This window comes from Rhinopithecus bieti, unplaced genomic scaffold (genome assembly GCF_001698545.2).
Source record: "Rhinopithecus bieti isolate Rb0 unplaced genomic scaffold, ASM169854v2 scaffold_20129, whole genome shotgun sequence".
Taxonomy (NCBI): Eukaryota; Metazoa; Chordata; class Mammalia; order Primates; family Cercopithecidae; genus Rhinopithecus; species Rhinopithecus bieti.
Genome location: NW_016809657.1, coordinates 55,740 through 82,023, shown reverse-complemented (window position 1 = coordinate 82,023; position 26,284 = coordinate 55,740). Strand labels below are relative to the sequence as shown.

Genomic DNA, 26,284 nt, shown 5'->3' with positions numbered 1-26,284 from the left:
AAAAAAAAAAAAAAAAGATGAGAAGAAAACACTTGAATCCAGTCTGGATTGTATTTGTTGCTATACCAAGCTGTTTTAAAAAATGTTATTTTTTAATATTTTTTATGCAGGGAGGACCCATAAAGACAAAAGTGGCCACGACCGACAAAAGTCGTAAGAAGGCTGTGGGTGGAGCTCCTTCAAGTTCCCATGAAGGCCTGAGCCAATCGAGCCAGCCTCACCCCTGGCCCCAATCCCTTAATAAGTCCTGTCTTTTCCCTATTTGGGCTTTAAGGGGCAAGAGTAATTTGTCCTTCTCTGGCCCTCTAATGTTTGCTGTGATTGGGAGGAATCAGCAGACAAGTGGGGGTGAGAGCTCACTTGTACTGTGGGTTGACTGGAGGACAGGGCTCAGCTTGTGGCCACAAGGACTTGTGACCTTCTCCTGGCGTGTGGCTCCTCCTAATGCAGGCCTCCTCTGCAGCCCAGGGAAGCTCAGCGTGTGTCCAACACAGAAGGCTCCTGTGACCCCAGAGCAGGGAGGCTGAGGGGCTGAAATGCGCATGCTCAGACTCTTTAACCAGCCTCAACAAGGGAGCTTGGGGGACCTCCTTCAGACACAAGGAGCCTGTCCTTCCCTTGACGCCTTCTCAGGGACATTGGAGAGGGAGGGTGGCTCCCTTTTCATCCCGCCTGGCCAGCTTTCCCTCAAGAGTCCTCACCTCCCTCTCTGTGTGTACCCAGGTGCCCTAGTGGGGAAGTCCAGGTCAGTAATTGTACGTCCTGGAGTGATAGCCAGTGTGTTGAAGAATTTGGCGCCAGTGCCACTGTGGAAACCCCAGATGCTGAAGAGACAATGACTGCCAGCCCAGGGACTCCTGCCTCTTCTGGTTACCTCTCATGCATCATTGTAGGAATCGTAGTTCTAATTGTGCTTCTGATTGTGTAAGTTTGCACTTTGGAAGAAATTCCTTCCTTACCTGAAAGGCTCAGGTAGGTGGCGACTGAGGGCAGGGGCGCTGGACACTCTCTGCCCTGCCTCCTTCTGCTCTGTTCCCACAGACAGAAATGCTCACCCCTGCCCCAAGTCCTGGTGTCTCCAGCTTGGCTCTATTTTCCTCCTTGTGATCGCCCCATTCCCACATCCGGTGCACCCCCCTGGACCCTGGTCTTATCAGTTCGTATCCTGGAGCTGGGGGTCCCCACATCTCCCAGCCAAGTCTGGGCGATGGCAGGGCCAGTTCTTCCCATCTTCAGGCCCAGCCAGGCGTGGGGCAGTCAGCTTCTCAAATGGGTGACAAGGGTGAGGATGAGAAGTGGTCACGGGATTTATTCAGCCTTGGTCAGAGCAGAACACAGAGATTTTCCACGTGTTGGTTTTACTCTAGTTCCCCTTCTCATCCCCCTTCCTCAGTGTGTCCCTGAATTGGAAGGCCTCCCTCTTGTCCCCAGCCCCAGGGCTCCTTGTCCAGTGTCCCTGCCCCCAGCCCACCCCTGCGCCCCACTGTCCTCTGGGAGGGAGGTGCTGCATGGGCCCCTCCCCGCCTGCTAAGGAGACTCCTCCTTTTCCAGGTGGTGGAAGAGGCCCTGAACATGTGGACAGAATGACTTGGTTTCTCCAGAAACTGGAAGCCTCATGGGCTGAGGAACTGCCTCCCACCCACAGCAGAACCCGGTGGACATAATCCTTTCTCCTTATGGCTGCCCTGACTCTCTGAAGTGGCTTGGGACTCTGGGCTGACTGTGGGGGACACATGGCCATCTTGAGCGTCACACAGACTGGCGGGCCCTGCTGCAGCCTTGTCCTTCCTGCAGTCCTGGTGACAACCTCACTCCACTGCCTGCACCCTGAGGATGGGATGTCCGCCTGAGCACAGCATCAGGGGCCTGGCCGCAGCAGTAGGTCCTGGATGTACTGAGACTGGGCTGCCTGGGGTGACCTCACTGGGAGGAGGTGGGGATGGCAGGTCCAGCTGCATACTGGGGACCCTGCAGCAAGCCCTGAATGTGAAATGTCACTTCCAGCAGTCTATTCAGAAAATGCACTAAGAGACCACTACTTTTCCAAACTCAAAATATTGGGGGTTGTCAATAAAACTAAAGGAAATTTTAAACATTTAATGACATTCCATATGGTGGGCATTTTACATGCAGGTAGTGAAGTGGTGGGCACCACTGCTGTCTTCTTTACTACCTGGGACAGAGTTCTGGCCTCCCTGTTCCTCAGTTTTCCTATGATAAAATGGACATGATAAAATATTTCAGGCATGCTTCATGTTTTAGAGTGAGTTCAGGAGCAGCCCCTGGCAGGAATGGAATACTGAGCTATCAAAGGTTCTAGTTGTCTTTTCTAATGCTGTGCCCACATTCCCGGGGGAGACCTTACAAACATCATCCCATAGCCTCTCCTTGTCCTTCACATGGTTTATTGCAGGAACACCAAGAGGTCCATCGAGGCAGTAATCACATAGGTCCAGATCCCTATCAGAATAAAAGGTGGATTCTGAGATATCCTGTGAACTGTCTACACAATAGGACGGCTGTCCATCTTTCTTCCTCCCTGCTTTCCCTTTCCTTTTCCCTTTCCTTCCCTTTCTGCTTTCCTTTTCCCTTTATCATTTTCTTTCCTTTCTCCCCTCCTCTCCTCTCCTTTCCTTCCCCCGCCTTCTCTTCCTCCATTTCTTCTTTTCTATTTTTCTTGTTCAAGTGTAAATTTTTTAGATGTACCATAAGGTATGGACCATCATATAGGGTACTTTAATGTTTTCTCATCTTGCTCAAGAAATAAAATAAAATAATTAAAAATGCAGGTGGAAACCCCACAAATGTGTCAATCCCCTCTCCCTCCCTGCAGCAAATGCTTGCCTAGTGATTGCATCTCTAATTTCAGGAGAATTACAAGAATGGTTTCTTGATCCAAGATAGCAATATATGGAAGGACAGTGTAAAACTCCGAAGTGCGTTACCCCTTTCTAACATACTATGAGTGCTTATATGATGATGCAGTAAAGCCTGCACTTCCTGGTCTGACATTTAGGACCCTTCGTGGTTTGACCTCTCCCGTATGACATAGTCTTCCAGTCTCTCTGACCAGATGCTTTACTTTTCCTTTACTTGAAGACCTTCTCCCCAACAGACAATCAAGCTAGTCCAGCTGTTGTTTACAGCTCATTCTATGGACATCTGCTTGTTGTCAAATTCCTTAGGACCCAGGTCTCGCTCTGAAGTGACCAACCCCTTTTATCTCCACTTTCCTTATTACAATTACCTTAGCCTACATTCCCTCCTCCATTTCATCCAAAAGGTTTCTCCTTCCTCAGAAATACGGCAGCTATTCTCTTTACTCCTCACTTGACACAAACATTCCTTACCTTTTATTGTCATTTTCCTTTTTCTGACTGCATATATTCTGTTGAAGTAATAAGCTACTTGTTTTCCTTTTTTTAAACATCAGGCATCTCTTTGTTTTCCACATTGTGTCTTATATACATTGTCTAACACAAAGAGTTTGCTTAATAACGGTTTGTAGATCTTGACCTTATGGAGAAATGAGTTTAGCCCAATCAATTTTTTTCTTTTCCTGAGACTATTTGACCATCCCAAATGGCCGTGTGATTTCTTACTGTTGAGGTCTTGGTGAATGTGGGCTGGGTGCTGGTGGTGAAGCAGAGGAGAGGTAGGGGCTAGCTCTTCCTAGAATCAACCAGAATCATTGTCTTCTGATTTGTGACTATTCCCTTCCTTCCTCTGGTTCACTTTTAGGCTATTTGAATAGTAGCCATGCAAAAAGTGAGGGTGGGTAGACCCTGGCACTTATTTCCAATATTCCCTAACTTTTCTCCTTCAGTCTTTGATCATTTCCTGACTAACTTTGAATCTACCTGTTTCCAGGTAACCTGGTGGCCCAAAGGAGGGCTAAAGAGATCTACCTAGGGCCGGCTGGGCACGGTGGCTCACACCTGTAATCTCGGCACTTTGGGAGGCCGAGGTGGGCAGATCACGACGTCAGGAGATCGAGACCATCCTGGCTAACACGGTGAAACCCCGTCTCTACTAAAAATTCAAAAAATTAGCCAGGCGTGGTGGCCGGCACCTGTAGTCCTAGCTACTTGGGAGGTTGAGGCAGGAGAATGGCATGAACCCGGGAGGCGGAGCTTGCAGTGAGCCAAGATCACACCACTGCACTCCAGCCTCCAGCCTGGGCGACAGAGCGAAACAAACAAACAAAAAAAGAGATCTACCTAGGGTCGTTCCCTGTCAGCCACACCTGACTTGAATCTAGTGGAAATCCTTTTCATCCCCAATCTTGTACATGGAAATGATGATAATGGTAATGCCACAAAGGAATTGAGGGCTTTAGAAAGTCCAGAGTTGGCTTTGGTATTGCACCTTCCTGATCTGTGACCTGACATAGATGACCACAGCCTGAAGACCTACTGTCAGACATCTGTGTATAGAGGACAGCTCCAGCCTCACAGTCAAAGGGAACTGTCAATGGACAGAGCCCAGAACCCCTCACAGTGCTGTGGGTCTGTTCCTTAGGAATGTGCAAACTGCTAATGCCTAAAGCACGAAGGCAGAGATCATTTGAGGCCAGGAGTTCAAGACCAGCTTGGCCAACATGGCAAAACCCTGGCTCTACCAAAAATACAAAAATTATGCGGGCGTGATGGCACACGTCTGTAATCCCAGCTACTCAGCTGGCTGAGGCAGGAGAATTGCTTGAGCCTGGGAGGCGGAGGTTGCAGTGAGCCAAGGTCGTGCCACTCCACTCCAGCCTGGGCCACAGAGTGAGACTCTGTCTAACCAAAAATACCTATATCACAGACATAAGGGATCCAGCTTTTACTGGGCTCCTAATATTTACAGACAGTGAATTAACTGCTTTATATACATTGCCTTCTTTAATTAATACAGTAGTTCTGTGAGGAGGTATTAGCAGCCCATTATTGCAGATGAGGAAAGCTGAGACCCAGAAAGACAATTCAATATGTTCAGGAAAGATCCCTGCCTGTAACCAATGCAGCTGCACCTTGAACCTTTCTTGTCTGAATCCCAGTTCTGCTTTTCTTGTCTACTTGATAATTCACCAAAAAGCTTGCCCGGATGATGTAGCCCAGGCTACACATATTACACAGGACACTCTCACCTCCATGTGGGAGGTGCCTCATCTTGTGTTATCACCTTATATGCCACGAGAACCTTGAGCAGTGCCTGGCTCAAAGCAGGTGTTGGTAGATGTTTACTGCACAAGTGCGTGAAGGAAGGGCAGATGGATTGTGTCATTCAGAAGGCACAAGAGAATAGACATCTCATCCATGTTGTCCATCATGGACTTCTTGGGTACGCCTACAGAATCCCCTCATGAAACTTCTAACTACTGTGGTGCCACCTGCCTCTAGAAGGACAACATATGTCATCTTAAATTCAGATTAACAAGAACAACGGTCATTTGTAAAACTGTACCAATGTGGAGCAGTTTCCTTACCGAAAAACTGATCATAAGAGGCTGGGTTAAGTGGCTCATGCTGTAATCACAGCACTTTGGGAAGCCCCAGAGGGAGGATCACTGGGGCCAGGAGTTCAAGACCAACCTAGTGAGACAAAAAATATTTATATACTTAAAAATAAACACTTAAAAAAGATAGAATTAAGATCTCTTCAATACTTTTCTTATCATAAAACATGCTTCAATTCAAGTATTTTCTTATAACTCAATTAAGTCTTGTGATTTTCTTCAGATAAATTATTCCTTTTTTTTTTTTTTTTTTTTTGAGACAGAGTCTCACTCTGTCACCTAGGCTGAAGTGAAGTGGCATGATCTTGGCTCACTGCAACCTCTGCCGCCTAGGCTCAAGCAATTCTCCTTCCTCAGCACCCTGAGTAGCTGGAATTACAGATATGTACCATCATGCCCGGATGATTTTTGTATTTTTAGTAGAGCCGGGGTTTCGCCATGTTGGCCAAGCTAGTCTCAAACTCCTGACCTCAGGTGATCTGCCCACCTCGGCTTCCCAAAGTGCTGGGATTACAGGTGTGAGCCACCGCACCCGGCCGGCTCCTGTTTTCTACAAAATTCTTACCATCATGAATTGTCCTCCTATTCTGTTCTAAGAACAAGAATAGGTGAATAATTCTGCTAAATGGCTTTTCAGCCTCCATTGAGACTACATGATGCTTACTTATTGATACGGTACATTATTTTTGAACATATTCACATTCTCTGAATGAGCTTTTACGTTAGATTTTCCCAAGTACCCTCATATATATAGAAGTCATTAGTCTCCGAAAAGCCAGGGAGGAGGTAGCTGTGTCTTGTTGGGGTGGTGAAATTGCCTAAAAGGGGCAGAAAGGGACTTTCTGGGAATGGTGGAAATTCTCTGTCTTGATTGCATAATGGTTACATGTGAGTATATAGTTGTCATAGAGGAAATGAAACACTCAAGAAATGAACAGCTGAGGCTGGGGCCCGGTGGTTCATGCCTGTAATCCCAGCACTTTGGGAGGCAGAGGTGGACAAATCATTTGAGTCCAGGAGTTCCAGACCAGCCTGGGCAACATGATGAAACTCCATCTGTACTAAAAATACAAAAATTAGCCAGGCGTGGTGGTGTGCACCTAGTCCCAGCTACTCAAGGGGCTGAGGTGGGAGGATTGCTTGAGTCCAGCAGACTGAGGTTGCAGTGAGCTGAGATTGCGGCACTGCATTCCAGCCAGGGTGACAGAGTAAGACCCTGTTTTTTGTTTGTTTGTTAAGTGAATAGTTTACTGCATGAACTTACATCTCAGTGACCAAACAGGGGCAGAGAATCTGTAAGATCTTCAGGATAAGAGGTTTATCATCATTTTCATGGAGACCAAAGAGGGGAGGTGACATGCACCAGTTCCCACAGCTGGTGGCTTCTCAGGATCACTGTTGGAATCCACAACTCCGGACTCTGATCAAGGGGGTTCTCCATTTTTTTTTTTTTTTTTTTTTTTTGGCAGTCTCGCTCTGTCATCAGGCTGGAGTACAGTGGCACTCGATCTCGGCTCATTGCATCCTCCAACTCCCTGGTTCAAGCGATTGTCCTGCCTCAGTCTCCCTAGTAGCTGGGATTACAGGCACATGTCACCATGCCTGGCTAATTTTTGTATTTTTAGTAGAGATGGGGTTTCACTATGTTGGCCAGAATGGTCTCGATCTCCTGACCTCGTGATCCGCCTGCCTTGGCCTCCCAAAGTGCTGGAATTACAGGAGTGAGCCACCGCGCCCGGCCCATTGTCTTTTACAGACCCCTAAAAGCTGAAGGGTCTCAGATGAAAAAGATGAATGAATATCAGTGAATGTCACTTGTTTCTTTTCATGTTCTTTAAATGAGGCTGTACAAAACATAACCTCGTATTCTTGGCCCTCTCTCTCTCTCAGGAAGGCGGTGTGCAGTGCGATGCACACACATTTTATTGAATCCTTTGTGAAAAAAAATAAATAAATCTTGGGACCATAAAATCACTAAGCCAAAGGGAGAAGTCAAGCTGTGAACTGTGTCAGGTAAACCTGCCTCCCATTTTATTCTTAAATAAGATAGTTATGAAGATTAAAAAGCTATATACCTCCCTCACAACTTGCCCATGAGAGAATTCTTTGTGGGCCTCAAGATCCTTACCCTAAAACAGTTCTGCTGAATTTCACTCTGGCAATGTACATTGATAGCCGAGCTTCACAGATGTGGGACAGAAAGTCATCCCTCTGCCCACCTGAGACAAATGCATATCTGACTGCTTCCTCCGCCCTGTTGTTTCTGAAAAATGCAGATTCACTGAGCCAGATAAGGCATGAATGACTATTCCTCTCCCTCTACCCTTTTACATATAAGCTGTGTACTCAGTGAAAGGCCGATCAAAGATCCAAAAGAATGCAAGTTTTTGTCTCTTATCTACCTATGACCTGGAAGCCTCCACTTCCGGTTGTCCCACCTTTCTGGACAGAACCAATGTACCTCTTACGCATATTGATTAATGTCCCATCTCTGCCTAAATATATAACAGAAAGCTGACCCCAACCATTTTGGGCACATGTCCTCAGGACCTCCTGAGACTGTGTCATGGGCATGTCCTCAACCTTGGCAAAATAAACTGTTTAAAAATTATTTATTTATTTATATGTTTATTTTTGAGACAGGGTCTCACTTTGTCACCCAGGTTGGAATGCAGTGGCGAGATTTCCACTCACTGTAACCCCTGCCTCCCAGGTTCAAGAGATTCTTGTGCCTCAGCCTCCTGAGTAGCTGGGACTACAGGCGTGCGCCACCACACCCAACTAATTTTTGTATTTTTAGTAGAGACAAGGTTTTGCCAAGTTGGCCAGGCTGGTCTCAAACCTCTGACCTCAAGTGATCCACCAGCCTTGGCCTCCAAATTACAGGGATTATAGGCAGGAGCCACTGTGCCTGGCCACAAAATAAACTTTCTAACTTGATTGAGACCTGTCTCAGATATTTGGGTTCACACCCTCACATTCCCGAGATCTGGGTGGGGTTCTTCCCTCTTGGGGTTCACTTATTGCTCAGGACCTGTTTGCCCCCACCTACCTCTGTCCCAGCCTCAGGGAATGAGGCTGAGCTAGGTGTAAACAGAGATCCCCTGCCCTAGGCCCTGCGCTTTCCGCAGATGCGGAAGTGGCCACCCTGGGACCTGCTCCCATGGAAAGCGCAGACCAGGCAACCTCCTCCCTCCTCTGAACGCCCGCTGCAGCCACTGTCTCTCCTTCCCTCGGGCTCTCACGCATTTTACTTTCTGCCTCTGTACTGTCCATCCAACCTCACCAGGTGGGTTCTCAGCCCTGTGTGAGGGCTTATTCTCTGATAACCTTGACTCCCTGCAGCACCTTGGGTGCCAGGGAGGCCAGGCAGTGTGGGCACGCTCTCTGTGGATGGGAAGCGGGTGGAGCGGATGGGTGCTGCAGCGGCAGGTTTGCCAGCACAGGGGACTCTCCAGGATCCCCCCTTGGGTTCTGAGTCTGATGTGGGATCTTCTGTCCTTTCTGAACTGAGTCCCAGTTCACCTGGCTGTCTCTGTGGCTTTCTCCACCCAGCTCAGAGGCTTTGCTTCTACAACTTTGGATAGATCCTGCCCTTTAACTCCTGGAAACCGCTCATGAGGCAGCCGAGCCTCATGGACAATGAGATCCTCATGGCCAGAGCTGATGCAGCGAGCCCGAGGGATGCCTTGTATGGATGCTGGTGAGATGGATCAGCAAAACCAAGTGGGGCTCCTTGGTCCACACCCTGCAGGATGCCTTGGAAACACTGGCAGAAAGATGTATTTACAGTCATAATTATTTTTTAAAAACTCTGAAGCTAGGCTGGTGCAGTGGCTCACGCCTGTAATCCCAGCACTTTGGGAGGCTGAGGTGGACGGATCATGAGGTTAGGAGGTTGAGACCATCCTGGCTAACATGGGCTAACATCCCGTCTCTACTTAAAAATACAAAAAATTAGCCGAGCGTGGTGGCGGGCGCCTGTAGTCCCAGCTACCGGGGAGGCTGAGGCAGGAGAATGGTGTGAACCTGGCAGGTGGAGTTTGCACTGAGCTGAGATAGCGCCACTGCACTCCAGTCTGGGCCACAGAGAGAGACTCTGCCAAAAAAAAAATATATATATATATTATATTAAATGCTTTGGTCAATACATTCATTTGTCTCATTCTTTTAAACAAAAGCATAGTGTTTTCTTTCATAGTGGAACTATGGCTCATTCTACTGTTGCCTTCTGTGGATAGTTGCATTTGTTTTTGAAAATTCTAACAGCAATCATCTTATAGGTATCATATATCCAGATAGCCATGTGCACTACTTAAAAGCAGAATCGTGGAGTCAATGAGTTAATGATTTTTAAATTTTGTTTAGATTTTGACAAATTGTGCTCCAAAAGAAAATTATAACAAGTTTACTCTCACACCAAGAGTCCTACACCCTTGTTACTCTCAACTTTCATTCTTTCCTAGTCTAAGAAGTAAACAATGGTACATCTCACTGCTGTGTTTGTGATTTCTCAATGTTATTAGAGGATTTTCCAGGGTCCAGGAGTTTTCTGAGACTGAATGTAAATTATCTGCAGACCTCAGATTAGGCAGCAGGGGAGGGTGGCAGGGAAGACTGAATTCCCAGCTGTGCACTTGGGAAACCGTGGTCAGCTGGGGCCAGTCCCTGCCACCCGCCACGCCTGTGAATGGAGATAAGGTCTCTGTCCTCGAGCTATCAGGATGACCTTAAATGAGCCTGGAGCAGAGCTCGGTTCCTGACCCCAGGTCCTGGCTCTGTCAATGCTGGACTGGTCCAATCTCTGTGCCAGGTCCTTCCACCCTGCCCCTCTCTCTATCAAAGCAGGAACTCAGAAATTCTGAAGGCTCAGAAGCTTAGACACTCAGGCTGTCAAAGAGCCCAGAGATTGGAGGCTGAAGACAGCCAGGGTTGTCTGTGCTCCTCTTCAGCTCTGTGACTCTGCTGTGGCCCAGCTCCTTCCTGTAAAATAAGAAAGAGAGGAAAGTCTGCAGAGGCCCTGTATAAACTGCAGTGGACTGTGTTGGCAGTGGACTGTGTGAGGCTGTGTGGGAGGACAAACCACATCCTCAGGGCTGGTGTCAGTCACTCTGGATTGGATCCCCAGGGCATATGTCCTCCACCCAGCAGAGGCTGCACCTGCTCCTACCTGCACCTCTGTACTGGCTCCCTGAGCTTGGGGCAGAAGCTTCTGAAGACTAGGGTGGAGCACCATGGGGAGGGGCCATGGAGGAACAGAAGAGCCACACCACTGTGGGGCCACAGCCTGGTGTACCTGCCACATTTCCAGTTGTCCTTCTGGTGGGTGCCCAGCCCAGGTTGCAGTTTGAAGAGCGAGCAGGAAAGGTGTCTGTCGCTCCCATATCTAGGTAATATAAAAGCTAAACCCTCCAGGGGAACTGTAAAAGTTGGGGTACTATATGGGTGGCCTAAGCACTTGACTCCTCAGGGGAGAAGCTGGGAGTTGGGAGTTTTCTCCTGATCGCACTGCAGTGCACACAAGGTGCTGTTTGTGTGTGAATGTGTCCCAGCTTCTCCTGCCCATTTCAGTGTGGATGTTTTCTCAGTTCCCCATGTTTAGGAGTCTCTCCACTAGTTTCTGGCTTTCTCTCAGATAAAACTGATTCATGCATAGATGTTTATTTGGTGCTTACACGAAGAGAGGAAAAGTGGAGAGCCTCCTGTAGAATTACCTTGCTGATGACAGAAACTTGATTTTAAACATAACTTAGCTTCGCTCACGGGCGCTGTGGCAGAGCTAGGTGGGGGCAAACAGATTCTGAGGGATGATTTACCTTGTAGAATGGAGCAAACATCACCAGCTCAGGGACTACAAGGAGGATTAAATGAGATGTGTGTGAAATGTTCTACATACACTACCCAATGATATATAAGTTGAGTCTGGAATACAAACTTATATTTTCCGTTTTTTGTTTTTTTTGTTTTTTTTTGTTTTTTTTTAGATGAAGTCTCGGTCTATCACCAGGCTAGAGTGCTAGAGTGCAGTGGCGCGATCTCAGCTCACTGCAACCTCCGCCTCCAAGGTTCAAGTGATTCTCCTGCCTCAGCCTCCTGAGTAGCTGGGACTACAGGCATACACCACCATGCCCAGCTAATTTTTGTATTTTTAGTAGAGATGGGGTTTCACCATGTTGGCCAGGATGATCTTGATCTCTTGACCTTGTGTTCCGCCTGCCTTGGCCTCCCAAAGTGCTGGGATTACAGGCATGAGCTACTGCACCAAGCCACAAATTTGTATTTTCTAATATCTTCGTGAAAAAAGTAAAAAGAAATACATGACATTATGTTCATGACATTTTGTTCAATGTAATATAGCCAACATTTTCTCATTTCAACATGTAATTAATGCACAATAAAGTATTAATGAAACATTTTACATTCTTTAGTACACTAAATTCTTTTTTTTTTTTTCTTTTTTTGAGACAGCCCAGGCTGGAGTGCAGTGACGCGATCTCAGCTCATGGTAAGCTCCACCTCCCGGGTTCACGCCATTCTCCTGCCTCAGCCTCCCTAGTAGCTGGGACTACAGGCGCCCGCCACCACGCCTGGCTAATTTTGTTTTCATATTTTTAGTAGAGATGGGTTTCACTGTGTTAGCCAGGATGGTCTTGATCTCCTGACCTCATGATCCGCCTGCCTTGGCCTCCCAAAGTGCTGGGATTACAGGCGTGGGCCACTGCGCCCGGCCTACATTCTTTTGTTTTGTTTTGTTATGTTTTTGAGAGTGTTGCCTTGGCCAGGCTAGAGTGCAATGGCGTGTTCTCAGCTCACGGCAATCTCCTCCTCTGGAATTTAAGTGATGCTCCTACCTCAGCCTCCTGAGTAGCTGGGATTACAGGCATGCGCTATCACGTCCGGCTAATTTTGTATTTTTAGTAGAGACAGGGTTTCTCCATGTTGGTCAGGCTGGTCTCAAATTCCCGACCTCAGGTGATCTGCCTACCTCTGCCTCCCAAAGTGCTGGGATTACAGGCGTGAGCCACTGTGCCCGGCCTAGTACACTAAATTCTTGAAATAGGGCAATCAAATTGCTCATCAAATTCAGGTTAGCCTCAGCTTGAGTGCGCAGGAGTCCCTGGGCCAGTGCCTGTCATGCAAGACTCTGCAGCCCTTCAGGAAGCCCTCTAGCTGACGTAGGCCCTGAACTACAGCCAGGAGGGAAGGTGAAAGAGGAAGGGAAAGACAGATCGGTGTAAGGTGTTGTTAGGGGACAAGGTCGGATACGGTAGGGGGAGGAGAAAAGGGTGGGAGAAGAGGATTTAGGATTCTATTGGTCTGATGAGAAATGGCATAACTATAAGACAATCCCATTCATGATGACTACAAAGAATAAAATAGAAAGATAAACCCTTGACAGAAGCAGGAAGCTTGAGCCCAGGAGGTCAAGGCTGCAGTGAGCCCTGTGCTCCAGCCTGGGTGACAGAGTGAAACTCTGTCTCAAAAAAAAAAAAAAAGAATACTGAAGAATTTTACATTGCCTTTTGTCCAGGAGGGGACTTTCATAAGATTATAATGAATGACAAATTAAATCTATCAATAGCTTGTTTCTTAACATTAAAAATTCTGCACCTGAAAATATTTGACCAAATAAAATGGCAAACAAGAAAGTAGAAACCTATTGTCTGCATTTGAGAAAGTGCATGGGCAGGGATGTGTGTCTCAATAGGCAGGATAAAAGTTGTAAAAGGTCAGTTTGAAAAGAGAATCAAACAGCTAATAAACATGTGAAACCTAAGTCCAAAAATAAATAAATGCATATTTAAGTTAATTAATTTCTTCCTAGTTTGAGAAAACAAAAACGAAAGAGCAAGCACATCAGCTCAAGACTAATGAAGTGATGTTGGAACCAAAACCGTGCATGTGTATGTGGTGTGCACAAGGGTGTGTGTGTGTGTGTGTGCAGGAAAAAATGCCTCTTAACATTAACACAGTAACTGTATTTCTTTCAGGAAGCTACCTTATGAACTTGGTCAGAAAAGTTGTCCAAGATTTATTTTCAAATACATACACAAACTTTTGGCTCTAAGTCCATCTTGAGACCGTAGACTCCCATCCTCACCTTCAGAGGGGCATTCCATGGGGTGCTCCTGGTGTGTGTTGGGAGTGGACCAGATTGGAGTCAAAGGTCAGGGAAAGGGGCACTGGCCTAGAGAACAGGAGTCTCTTGTAATGAAAGGCCAGAGGACACAGAGCCTTCTTGTGGAGTCCTAATTAGGGAAAGGGAGCCAGGCTGGTGGGAGCAGGGGAGAGCAAAAAGAGAAAGCAGGTAAGTGTGAAAGGAAAAGAAATCTTGTGGCCCCCAAATCTCTTAGCTAAAGGGAAAAGTCAAACTGAAAACTTCTTAGGGCAAACCTGCCTTTCCTTCTATTCAAAGTCACCCTCTGCTCACCGAGATAAATGCACATCTGATTGCCTCCTTTGAGGAGGCTAATCAGAAAACTCAGAAGAATGTAACCATTTGTCTCTTATCTACCTATGACCTGGAAGCCCCCTCCCCGCTTGGAGTTGTCCTGTCTTTGCTTCCAGTTAACCCACCTATTCTGGACTGAACCAACGTTCATCTTACATATGTTGATTTATGTCTCATGTCTCCCTAAAACGTATAAAACCAGCTGGGTGTGGTGGCTCACGCCTGTAATCCCAGCACTGTGGGAGGCCAAGGTGGGCGAATCACCCGAGGTCAGGAGTTTGAGACCAGCCTGGCCAATGTGGCGAAACCACATCTCTACTAAAAGTACAAAAATTAGCCAGGCATGGTGGCTGGCGCCTATAATCCCAGCTACTCAGGAGGCTGAGGCAGAAGCTTGAACCCAGGAGGTGGAGGTTGCAGTAAGTCGAGATCATGTAACTGCGCTCCAGCCTGGTGACAGAGCAAGACTCTGTCTCAAAAAACAAAACAAAAACAAAAATAAAACAAACAAAACCAAAACGCCAAACTGGGCTCTGACCACCTGGGGCACATGTCATCAAAACCTCCTGGGGCTATGTCAAGGGCATGCATCCTCAACCTTGACAAAACAAACTTTCTAAATTAACTGAGATCTGTCTCAGATTTTCACGGTTTACGTAAGTCTGCCTTTCTTTGTGGTCCAAGACACAAAGCCCTCCTGTGCAAATAACTCACAATCTTCCTGCACTCAGCTATCATCAGACACCTGCAAGTTGGCTCACTGCAACCTTGGCTTATCAGTACTGCACAAAGCCTTCTTCAGCAGTCGTCATCAACACTAGCCTATAAAATCTCCAGCAAGCCTTTGTCACTTTGCAGTCAGCTCCTCTCTGCGGACTTGCACATTGCGTCCTTGCTACACATTTTCCTACTTTCTCTAATCTGCTTTTTTTTTTTTTTTTTCAGATAGAGTTTTGCTCTCGTCGCCCAGGCTGGAGTGCAATGGTGTGATCTCAGATCACTGCAACCTCCCCTTCGAGGTTCAAGCAATTCTCCTGTCTCAGCCTCCCAAGTAGCTGGGATTACAGGCATGCACCACCACTCCTGGCTAACTTTTATAACTTTTGGTAGAGACAGGGTTTCACCATGTTGGCCAGGCTGGTCCTCAACTCCTGACCTTGGGTAATCCACCCAACTCGCCCTCCCAAAGTGCTTGGATTGCAGACGTGAGCCACCGTGCCTGGCCATAAATCTGCTTTTCTTTACCTGAAACTGTCTTGGTAACATCTTTACCTCTGCACCACTGGGCCAGATACCGGTCTCTCCCCTGTGACACTTATTTACTGCTGGGTGGGATAAAGGGAAGAAGAAGAGGGAGAATGGAGGAGGAGGAAAAGCAGGGTTGGTCCAGAGAGGAGGAGGGCGGGGCTGGAAGAATGTGGAGGAGGATGGAAATGGTGAGAGAGAGAGAGAGAGAGAGAGAGGGAGAGAGAGAGAGAGAGAGAGAAATGGGTCTCCCAGGTGCCTACAGGGCTGAGCAACCTGGGTCCACTGATGCGGATACAGGTAAGGGCTGGTGTCCCTCTCCCCAGAGGGAGGAGCAGACAGGAGAGAAACAGGGAGGAGGTACGAATTCCAGTGCCCAAGAACCTGGTCCTTTAAAATCCAGGGAGTCATAGGCAGGAATCTCCCCCCACACACCGAAGGCAGAGAGGGGACAAGTAAGGAGTCCCAGCAGGAAGGAAGCCCTGGCCTCCTGCCAATCAGAGCTGTGTCACAGGAGGGGAGGATGGAAATAAACGAACACCACACCTCTTTTATATAGTTTCACATTTATTTGGTCATAAACATCAATAAGCATTATCTACATAATCAGGTGGTTATGTGCTATTTGGCCTGGGTATTAAAAGCAAAACCTAAACAGAATATCCCACCCCCCAAAAACCCCAACAACTTCACGTTCTCAGGAAGCTTTACTTCAAAAGGAATAGCTCAAACACTGATAAGGCTGATAGTTCCAATGCATCTTCAAGGAAGGCTCGGAAGGAGAGGAACAAGGGAGCTGGGTCCGGACTGGCTCCCTCTGAGCCTTTGAGGCCAATCTCCTGCACCCGGAAGGCCGCAGCAAAGGCGAAGACCAGGAAGGCAGCAGCAGCACTGTGCCTTCCAGAAGTGGCAGGGGACAACGCGTGGGGACAGCCATGATGGAAGTGGGGAGAAGATGGAAGCTGCTCCGACCAGAAAGGCCACCCCCCTCCTAAAACTCCACGCGACGACACACTCCTGAATGTGCGATCTTTCCCCCCCCCCCCAGGCAGATTCTACTTTGTCCCCAGCAAACCAGTCCCCCGGAAACAAAACACACAATGCCATTAGACTGGAAAGGACTGAAACCGCTAGAATAAACTACATCTGTAATTCATCCTATCCCAGACTGGACTGACTGTGTACGACGAAGGGTTTCTGGAAAAGAGGCCTACAATCGATTTACTGACGGTTCTTAAATAAACAATCAATCGATGGGTGAACGACAAGGACAAATTGTGTCGCCCATTTGAGGTTCCCGCTGTCATATACTGTTTAAGACATTGGTCATTACTGGAGATGAGTCAGATGCTTACAGAGAAGCCCAATGACTCAAATAGGGAATCTGTACCCTAAAATGCAGCTCAGGTCAGGAATCTCTACCCTAAAATGCAGCCCAGGGACTCAGGGTCACAGACCACCAGAAGCGAGAGGGGCCCATCCACTCCTGAGTCAGCAAATATTTCACATCATTCCCAAGCACCATCCACTCCTCCCTCCTGATGCCATGGCAGATCCCGGGGCAGATAAACACCTGCTCTGCCCTGAGTCCAAAGGTGGCCCAAGATTCACTAATATTCAACGGTAATGGTGCTTGAAAGAGAAGCTCTTCACAGTCTCAGATCTAACTTAATTCTCACTGTCCTCATCTGCTGTGGACACTTAGGAAGATGCAGTCCCATGACTGTCCCAGCAGGACAAACCAGACACATGGCTTCCCAAAGATACCACCCTTTTCAAAATCCTGGGCATATGCAAACATCAATTTATAAATAAATATAAATAAATATTTATTTATAAATAAATACGGCTATATACGTCTAAAATCAAGTAAGACAGGCTGGCCCCCTGAGAAGTTGCCAGTCATCAAACCCTCATCCAGTGTCAGGGCGTAGGAGGGAGAACTGGAACACAGTCAGTGCCTCCCACGGAGGGAGGATTTCTCCCATCGCTAGTTATATTTCTAGTGATTTTTCACTGCTGATTTGTATCCAGGCAACCCATGTAAATAACCTAAAAAGCGCATTTTCTAAAGTTCGTCCATGCTTACATCATTACACAAAAATCGGAGAATAGAAAGATGTACATCATACAGTAGTAAGCAATACAAATGTTTCTCTAAAGTGGGGGTAAGCCCCAATAATCCCATCTTAAAGCTCAAAACTCTAAGTCGAACCCTCGTAAGTCCATATGCTCAGGACTTAGCATAGGACTATGTCTTGATAATCTTATCATTAACTCAAAAATATCCTAAACTGAAAATACAGCTAATAACTAGATAGATAATCCCATTCTCAAGTGAAAAAACTATAAGATAAACCATTGTGGCTGTGCGGCATCTATAGTTAGATGTCATTAAATGCACATACCAGTAGAGATGGAGCTTGCAATATAAGAAATTTAAGAAAAGACTTGTCACATGATGAACTGGAAAGAATGACATCCTAAAACCACTTTTTTTCTTTTTAAATTGAGACAGAGTTTCACTGTGTTGACCAGGCTGGTCTCAAACTCCTAAACTCAAGTGATCCACCAGCCTCAGCCTCCCAAAGTGGTGGGATTACAGGTATGAGCCACCGCACTTGGACGAAAACCACCGTTAATACACAAGAGCCTTATACAAATTTTCCCAGTTTCCTTATCAACGCAGTATTTCATAAAAATTACTTCAAGTGCGCTGACCAAGTTCTAGGACCTTTGGTAAGCTGCACCATATTGGATCGCAGAGTTAGTTGAGGCATGGGTCAAGTGCTGGACTGTCTCTTCCAGGCTGCTTCCCCTTCTAGAAGAAAAGGTAAACGAGGGAAGCTCTGGTTTCCTGAAGAGATTCTTTCACAGGGAGGACGTAGCAAAGCCTGCGTCATCTTCTTCATAAAAGAGCTTCTCGGAGTCCACCATGTGGTCCTGAATCGTTTCCTTTGCATGTCCTTCCTCCAGTGTTGCCGAGGCATCCAGCAAGGTGTTGACTGAGAAGAGAGGAGATTTAGGGTCTCGATGCTCCAAGGACAATCAGCACAGGATCGACATGGGACCCCCCTGCTTCCAGCAATGAATGCTCCAGAAGAACCCTCTCAGCTATAGGGACAGCAGTTAGGACACTGTCCCTATTCCCTGTCTCAAGGCACAAAACACTTACTCTCAGTGGGGTCAGCACCATTCACTGGAACCGGCAGCGTCCTCCTCTGACACGCTTCAGCTTCTGCCTGTTCCTGTAACACACAATAGTGAATGCTCTGGTCAGAGTCAGGAGTTCTGCAGTCCAGTACTGACCCCGACCACCAGCCAGCAAGAGACCTGCAGGGCTTCCCATCTCAGGTCTCTATGGAGATGGAGACAAACCTCTGGTCCTGCATACTGGACTCTGTGTGCTGGTGACTCATTGAGGGAATAAGTGGCATGCATAAATGCTCACTTGTAAGTGTTCTGCCAGTTTGAACTACTGAATACGCCTGGGTAATTATCCCCTGATCAAGACATAAGAAATTGCACCACCCCCCAGAAAGGTCCCCTTCTGCCCATACTAATCAACTCCCACTCACCTCACAGGAAAATGATCACTTCCTTACACAATTCTCCAGCGAAGTCTTGGGCCGGCAGAGAAGTACATATGAGCAGTACCCAGGAAAGACTAAAAAATAGCTTTATTCCAAGACTGTATAATGACCTTTGATCATTAATACTGGTATCATAGTCATAATAGTGTAATTAAATAAATCAGCGTCTCCTATGGGACGCTGGAAGAGACATTTGGATATAATTAACCATCCAATTTGATTCTTTTCAATAACTGTTATGAATAGTAGGTGTGTCTTGATTTATGAGAATTTCATATATGAACAAAAGTGTAACGGCATTCCTAGGGTGACACTTTGGGGTCTTTCTCCAGAATCAAATCAGGGACCACACATTCCTGCCTTCCCTAAGCACGCTGGAACATGGTTCTGATTTGAAAGTCGGCCTAGGCAACAAGATGGAAATTAAATGAGGCGAGACGCTTGGAAGAGGCAGAACACAATAATCATTATTTTCAATGTCCATTTAAAATCCCTCAGAATGAAACTACAATCCTGAAATAGAAATGTATGTTTGGGAGGAACGTTAAAAGCATAGCAGTGCAATAATCAGTCAAACAGAATACAAGGCTATCCAAACTCAGCTGGATCGAATACTCAACAGCATAAGAAACAGGAATTAATTTATTTGAGGAAACACAATCACAATTCAGTTACAATAAATCTTGAACACCAATGTTATTCTCCTTTGATAGGAGATCTGAATTTGATTTATTTATAATTTATAAATAAATTTTATTGCTGATATTATACTGATAAATATACTGAATCTGAAATACTGAATATTTTATATTCACTATTCTATATATAAATTTATTATGTATATTATAGATTTTATATATATAAATCATTATGTTAATTTATATATTATATATAATATTATAATTTATTATGTATAAATTTATTTATAGTTTTACCATATAAATTCATATATTTCTAATATAGTATTTATTATAAAATATGTATTTATGCCAGGCGCAGTGGCTCAACCTGTAATCCAGCACTTTGGGAGGCCGGACGCGTGATCACAAGGTCAGGAGATCGGAGACCATCCTGGCTAACCGTGAAACCCGTCTCTTACTAAAAATAGAAAACTAGCTGACGGCGATGTGGCGGGGCCTGTAGTCCCCAGCTCCTCAGGAGGCTGAGGCAGAGAGAATGGCGTGAACCGGGAGGTGGAGCTTGGCAGTGAGCTGAGATCCAGCCACTACACTCCAGCACTGGGCCGACAGAGCGAGGACCCCATCTCAAAAAAAAAAGATTTAAATCATGATTTATGTATTTAATTATAAAACTGAATATTTATAAAATATGTATAAATATGATAAATATTTTATTTAAATTATAAATATTCAGTATTTCCAGATTATTTTTAATTTTAAACGGAATTGACAAAAATGCCACTGGTTTTTCAGGAGGTTGAGGATGGAGCAAATCTTTTAATGTAATTTATTTGGGTAAAATTAATATATTTTGAAAAATATGGAAGAGGTGTTTGCTTTTTGGATATTAAAAATACATCAGAAAGTTCCATTAGGAGCAGCCTCTTCACATGGTAAGCTCATCTAATGACAAACCCACAGCCAACATCATACTGAATGGGCAAAAGCTGGGACAGCATTCCCATGAGAACTTGGGAGCAAGAGAAGGGAGCATCACGCTCACCACTTCCCGATTACAGCTAGTCTGGAAGTCTAGCCAGGCACTCAGGCAGGGAAAGAAAGAAAAGAATCAGATATGAAATGAAGAAGTCAAACTCTTCAATGGAACGATATGATTCTACACTTGAAAACCCTGGAAGACTCCACTAAAAGGCTCTGGAACTAATAACGCTCAACAAAATTTCAGGCATACAAAATCAAATGCTATAAATCAGTAGCGTGGGGCACCATGGCTCACCTGTATCGCAGCCTTGGGAGGCAAGCAGGTGGATACGATGTCAAGGAGTTCAGACCAGCATGAGACCAACCCATGGGGAACCCATGTCTTTACTAAAGAATACAACAATAGCAAGTGCAGCCACGAGTGCACGTGGCTACACTGTAATTCCAGCACTTGGGAGCCGAGGGGCGGATCCAGGTAGGAGATGGCGACCATCCTGGCTAACATGGTGAACCCCATTCTACTAAAAAATACAAAAATTAGCTGGGCGTGGGCGGCGTGCCGCCTGTAGTCCAGCTGTTCGGGAGGGCTGAGGCAGGAGAATGGCATGAACTGGGAGGCGGAGCGTGCAGTGAGGTGAGATCGTGCCACTGCACTCCAGCCTGGGTGAGAGAGCGAGACTCTGTTTAAAAAAAATAAATAAATAAATAAATTAGCCAAGCGTGGTGGCACCTGCCTATAATCCCAGCCTCTCAGGAGGCTGAGGCCGGAGAATTGCTTGAACCCGGGAGGCAGAGGTTGCAGGGAGCCAAGATCGCACCACTGCACTCCAGCCTGGCAACAGAGTGAGATGCTGTCTCAAAAAGAAAAAAAAATCAGTAGCATATCTATATACCAATAACGTTCAGGCTGAGGACCAAATCAAGAACACAATCCCATTTACAACAGACACATACACACACACACACACGCACATACACACACACAATACCTAGAAATACCTCTACCCAAGAATATGAAAGATCTCTAAGAGAATTACAAAATTCTGCTAAAAGAAATGATAGATAACATGAACAAATGGAAAAGCATTCCATGCTCATGGATTGGAAGAATTAAAACGGCTAAAATAGGCATACTGCCCAAATCAATCTACAGACTTAATACTATTCCTATCAAACTATCAATGTCATTTTCCACAGAATTGGAAAAAATTATTCTTACCTTCATATAGAATCATAAAAGAGCCTAAATAGTCAAAACAATCCGAAGCTAAATGAACAAATCTAGAGGCATCACGTTACCCCATTTCAAGCTACACTCTAAGGCTACCATAACCCAAACAACATGATATTGGTACAAAAATAGACACATCGCCAATGGAACAGAATAGAGAACTTAGAATTAAAGCTGCACAACCACAGCCATCTAATTTTTGACGAAGTGGACAAAAATAAGCAACGAGGAAAGGACTCCTGATACAATTTGGCTGTATTCCCTCGCAAATCTCATCTTAAATTGTAGCTCCTATGATCCCCACATATCATGGCAGGGACCTGGTGGGAAGTAACTGAGTCATGTGGACGAGTTGTTCCGGTTCTGCTCTTGTGATGTGAATAAGACTCACAAGAGCTGATGGTTTTATAAAGAGCAGTCCCCTGCACATGCTGTCTTGCCTGTCTCCATGTAAGATGTGCCTTTGCTCATCCTTCACCTTAGGCCCTGATTGTGAGGCCTCCCCAGCCATGGGGAAATGTGAGTCCATTAAACCTCTTTTTCTTTATAAATTACCCAGTCTCAGGTATTTCTTCATAGCAGTATGAAAATGGACAAATACAACTCCCTAGTCAACAGAAGATGCTTCGGATATTTGGCTAGCCATATGCAGAAGAATGGAAACTAGACTCCTACTTTTCACCATATACACAAATTAACTCAAGGTGCATTAAAGGTAAAGCTTACCTTTAAACCTCTTATAGTTCGTGGTTTAAAGGTTAACTATAAGAATCCTAGAATATAACCTAGAAAACACCCTTCTGGACGTCAGCCATGGCAAAGAATTTATGATTAAGTCTTCACAAGCAATGCAATAAAAACAAAAATTGTCAAGTGGCATCTAATTGAACTAAAGACCTTCTGCACAACAGGAGAAACTATCAACAGGCCAGGCGTGGGGGCTCTCGCCTGTAATCCCAGCACTGAGAGGACGAGGCAGATAGATCACCTGAGGTTAGGAGTTCAAGACCAGCCTGACCAACAAGACAAAACCTCTACCAAAAATACAAAAATTAGCTGAGCATGGTGGTGTGTGTACCTGCAATCTCAGCTAATAGGGGGTTGAGGCAGGAGAATCACTTGAACCCGGGAGGTGGAGGTTGCAGTGAGCTGACATCATGCCACTGAACTCCAGCCTAGGTGACAGAGTGAGAGTCTGTCTCAAAAAAAAAAAAGTATCAACAGAGTAACAGACAACCTACAGAATGGGATAAAGTATCTGCAAATTATGCATCTGACACAGGTCTAATATTCAGGAGTTATATACAACTTAAATGAACACACAGAAAACAACCCCATTAAAAATGGGCAAAAGACATAAACAGGCATGTCTCAAAAGGAGACATACAAGTGGCCAAAAACATGAAAAAATGCTCATCACCATGAATCATGAGAAATGCAAATCAAAAGTACAATGAGATACCATCTCATACAGTCACAATGGCGATTATTAAAAAGCCATTAACAGGCTGGGCGCGGTGGCTCACACCTGTAATCCCAGCACTTTGTGAAGCCAAGGCGGGCAGATCACGAGGTCAGGAGATCGAGACCATCCTGGCTAACACAGTGAAACCTCGTCTCTACTAAAATTACAAAAAATTATCTGGGCATGGTGGTGGGTGCCTGTAGTCCCAGCTACTTGGGAAGCTGAGGCAGGAGAATGGCGTGAACCCGGGGGGCAGAGCTTGCAGTGAGCCGAGACTGCGCGCCACTGCACTACAGCCTCGGTGACAGAGTGAGACTCCGTCTCAAAAAAAAAAAAAACAAAAAAGAAAGAAAAATAAAGCCAGCAACAAAAAATGCTGGCGAGACTATGAAGAAAAAGGATCATTTATATACTTTTGGTGGGAATGTAAATTAGTTCAGCCACTATGGAAAGGAGCTTGGAGATTTCTCAAAGAATTTTAAAACAACTACTATTTAACACAGCAAACCCACTACTGGGTACATATAGAAAACAAATCTGCCAGGCACAGTGATTCACACCTATAATCCCAGCACTTCGCGAGGCCGAGGCGGGTGGATCACGAGGTCAGGAGTTCAAGACCAGCCTGGCCAAGATGGTGAAACCCCGTCTCTACTAAAAATACAAAATATTAGCTGGGCGTGGGGGCACGTGCCTGTGATCCCAGGTACTCTGGAGGCTGAGGCACAGAATTGCTTAAACCTGGAGGGACGGAGGTTGCAGTGAGCCGAGATCGTACCACTGCACTCCGGCCTGGGTGACAGAGCAAGACTCCATCACACACACACACACACACAAAAAAAGGAAAACAAATCATTCTACCAAAAAACACCACTATCCATAATAGCAGTGACATGGAATCAATCTAGGTTCCCATCAACAGTGGATTGGATGAAGAAAATGTGGTATACACACCACGGGAGACTACACAGCCATAAAAAAGAATGAAATCATATTGTTTACAGCTACGTGAATGAAGCTGGAGGCCATCATCCTAAGTGATTTAACGTAGGAACGCAAAACCAAATACTGCATGTTCTCACTCATAAGTGGGAGCTAAACATCAGGTACTTACGAACATAAAGTCAGCAACAATAGACACTGGGGACTACCAGGGCGGGGAGGGAGGGAGAGGAGGAAGGGCGGAAAAACTAACTGTTGGATACTATGCACACAACCTGGATAAAATCATTCATACCCCAAATTTCAGCATCAAACAATGTAACCAGGTAACAAACTTGCATATGTACCCCCTGAATCAAAATAAATTTGAAAAAGGAAAAAGAAAAAATGAAAACAAGTTTCCTTTGGCAGTGTATTATATGTAACATAATCCCTGTAATGTAAACAAAATGTACATATGCTTGTATGAATATACGTGGCATATGCATAAAGATTTCCACAAAGAATCACAAGAAATTCTCTGTTGTATTTACCTGAATTAAGAAGGGATAGGGGCTGGAGGAAGTGTTGGGGGACTACCACTATGACTGAGAACTTTCCTGTAGTATGGCAGATGTGTGGCTCTGCATTTACCACTTTCAAAAAATGTGCAACGCGGTCAGGTGCAGTGGCTTATGCCTGTAATCCCACCACTTTGGGAGGCCAAGGTGAGAGGATGACTTGAGGCCAGGAGTTTGAGACCAGCCTGGGCAACATAGCAAGATCAGATCTCTACAAATTACAAAACAAAGGTGCAATGAGATTCAGCAGCATGGAGTAATTGCTGACATTTTTTGTTTGTTTTCTTCCCTTTTTATACTTCTCTTCATTAAAAAAAAACATGGGGTGTAGCTATAGGAAAGGAAGAAAACGGGTGGAAAGTGATCCTTGTCCAGAAAAGTATTTGACAAGTGATCAAAGAGGAGCCAAAAGCAGAGAACAAGAGGAGAATCACTTCTTAAACAGGCGAGGAGGAAGGAGACAGTGACTCAGAACAATTCAGAGAGTTCCTCCCTTCACACAGCATCACAAAAGAAATGGCACCGACGTTCCACTGGTGAATGCCACAAACCAAATCGTTCTTTCAAAGTTCATAAGAAATTAGATAGGATCATCTTATCTTGAAGGAAAGAACTTTCGAAGCTTAAAAAAAAAAAATGTGTGTCCAGATTTCACACCTACTCAATGTCATATCAAAACTGGTGAATCCAAGTGAATAGATATGTGTGTTTGTGTAATACAAAAGCACTTCTACGCATTGACTCAGAAATCCTACTTCCTCCCAGAAGCCTCCTTACATACTTGATCAGATATCCGGACAAAGATTTACTGTGAAGTATGTTCAATGCGGTGAGAATTTTGAAGTACATCTAAAACTTCTGCTGTTTCAAGCAAGAGCTCCCTGAGTTTTGTTAGGAGCACACGATGGAGACTGTGCAGCCTTAGTCAGTCATCAAAGAACCCTGTGACACCCACTGTATGCCTGTGGAGATCCAGGCTCTGGGGACAGGGAATAAGAAGCAGATATCCTGCAGACTGCCACAGTCACCACCTCAGTGCAGCTGCTCCGTCCCCTGCAGTCCCTTCTCCCAAAGGCTTCATGTCCCCTTGGGCCAGGAGAATGGAGGCACTGCCATCTCCCACTGTCCTCAAAGTCCTGTGCAGGCAGCAGGCCAGGCATGGCACAGTCCCTCCTCAACTCACCAGCAGACGCTGTGGCTCCTCTGGCGACTGTACAGTCACACCTGTTGGCTCTGCTGGCTCCTGACCTTCGATTTCCTGCTCGGAGACCTGAGGCTGCAAGAATCTGGTACTCAGGGTCTCGTTGTGGGCATTGTCCTCTGTCCCGTGAAGGGACATGAACTCGTGAAGGACATGAACACCAGAAAAAGACCTTGGGAAGGCAAACAGCCCACTCAAGTCCACACCCAGGGCTCGGCTTCAAGGTCCCCAGTTGGCAGCTGGACCTGCCATCCCCAATCCCTTCCAGTGAGGTCACCCCAGGCAGCTGAGGCTCAGCACATCCAGCACCCACTGCTGAGGTGGGTCAGGTGGTCACCCCATCCCCACGAGGCCAGCTGTGCAGCGATGGTGTCACCCAGGCTGCAGGAAGCAGCCTACTATCACGGGGCTGCAGCACGGCCCGCCAGTCTGTGTGCTGCTCAAAATGGCCATGTGTCCCCCACAGTCAGCCCAGG

At 45.9% G+C, this 26,284-nt stretch overlaps 2 protein-coding genes across 2 annotated transcripts in view; one reads left to right on the top strand and one right to left on the bottom strand.

Annotated features, from left to right (window-relative positions):
• TNFRSF10C (TNF receptor superfamily member 10c) overlaps window positions 1–1,580 on the top strand; it is a 17,909-nt gene extending 16,329 nt beyond the window's left edge. Inside the window, exons 5-6 of the mRNA XM_017889959.1 lie at window positions 724–924; window positions 1,552–1,580. Coding sequence (XP_017745448.1) covers window positions 724–924; window positions 1,552–1,570 — 220 coding nt within the window. The 3' untranslated portion in view covers window positions 1,571–1,580. The remainder of the gene's footprint in view (window positions 1–723; window positions 925–1,551) is intronic.
• A 15,305-nt stretch (window positions 1,581–16,885) lies between these two features.
• The window catches only part of LOC108540776 (tumor necrosis factor receptor superfamily member 10D-like), a 34,994-nt gene continuing 25,595 nt past the window's right edge, over window positions 16,886–26,284 (bottom strand). Inside the window, 4 exon segments of the mRNA XM_017889958.1 lie at window positions 16,886–18,199; window positions 18,370–18,442; window positions 25,791–25,946; window positions 25,948–26,134. Of these exon segments, the coding sequence (XP_017745447.1) occupies window positions 18,066–18,199; window positions 18,370–18,442; window positions 25,791–25,946; window positions 25,948–26,134 (550 nt within the window). The 3' untranslated portion in view covers window positions 16,886–18,065.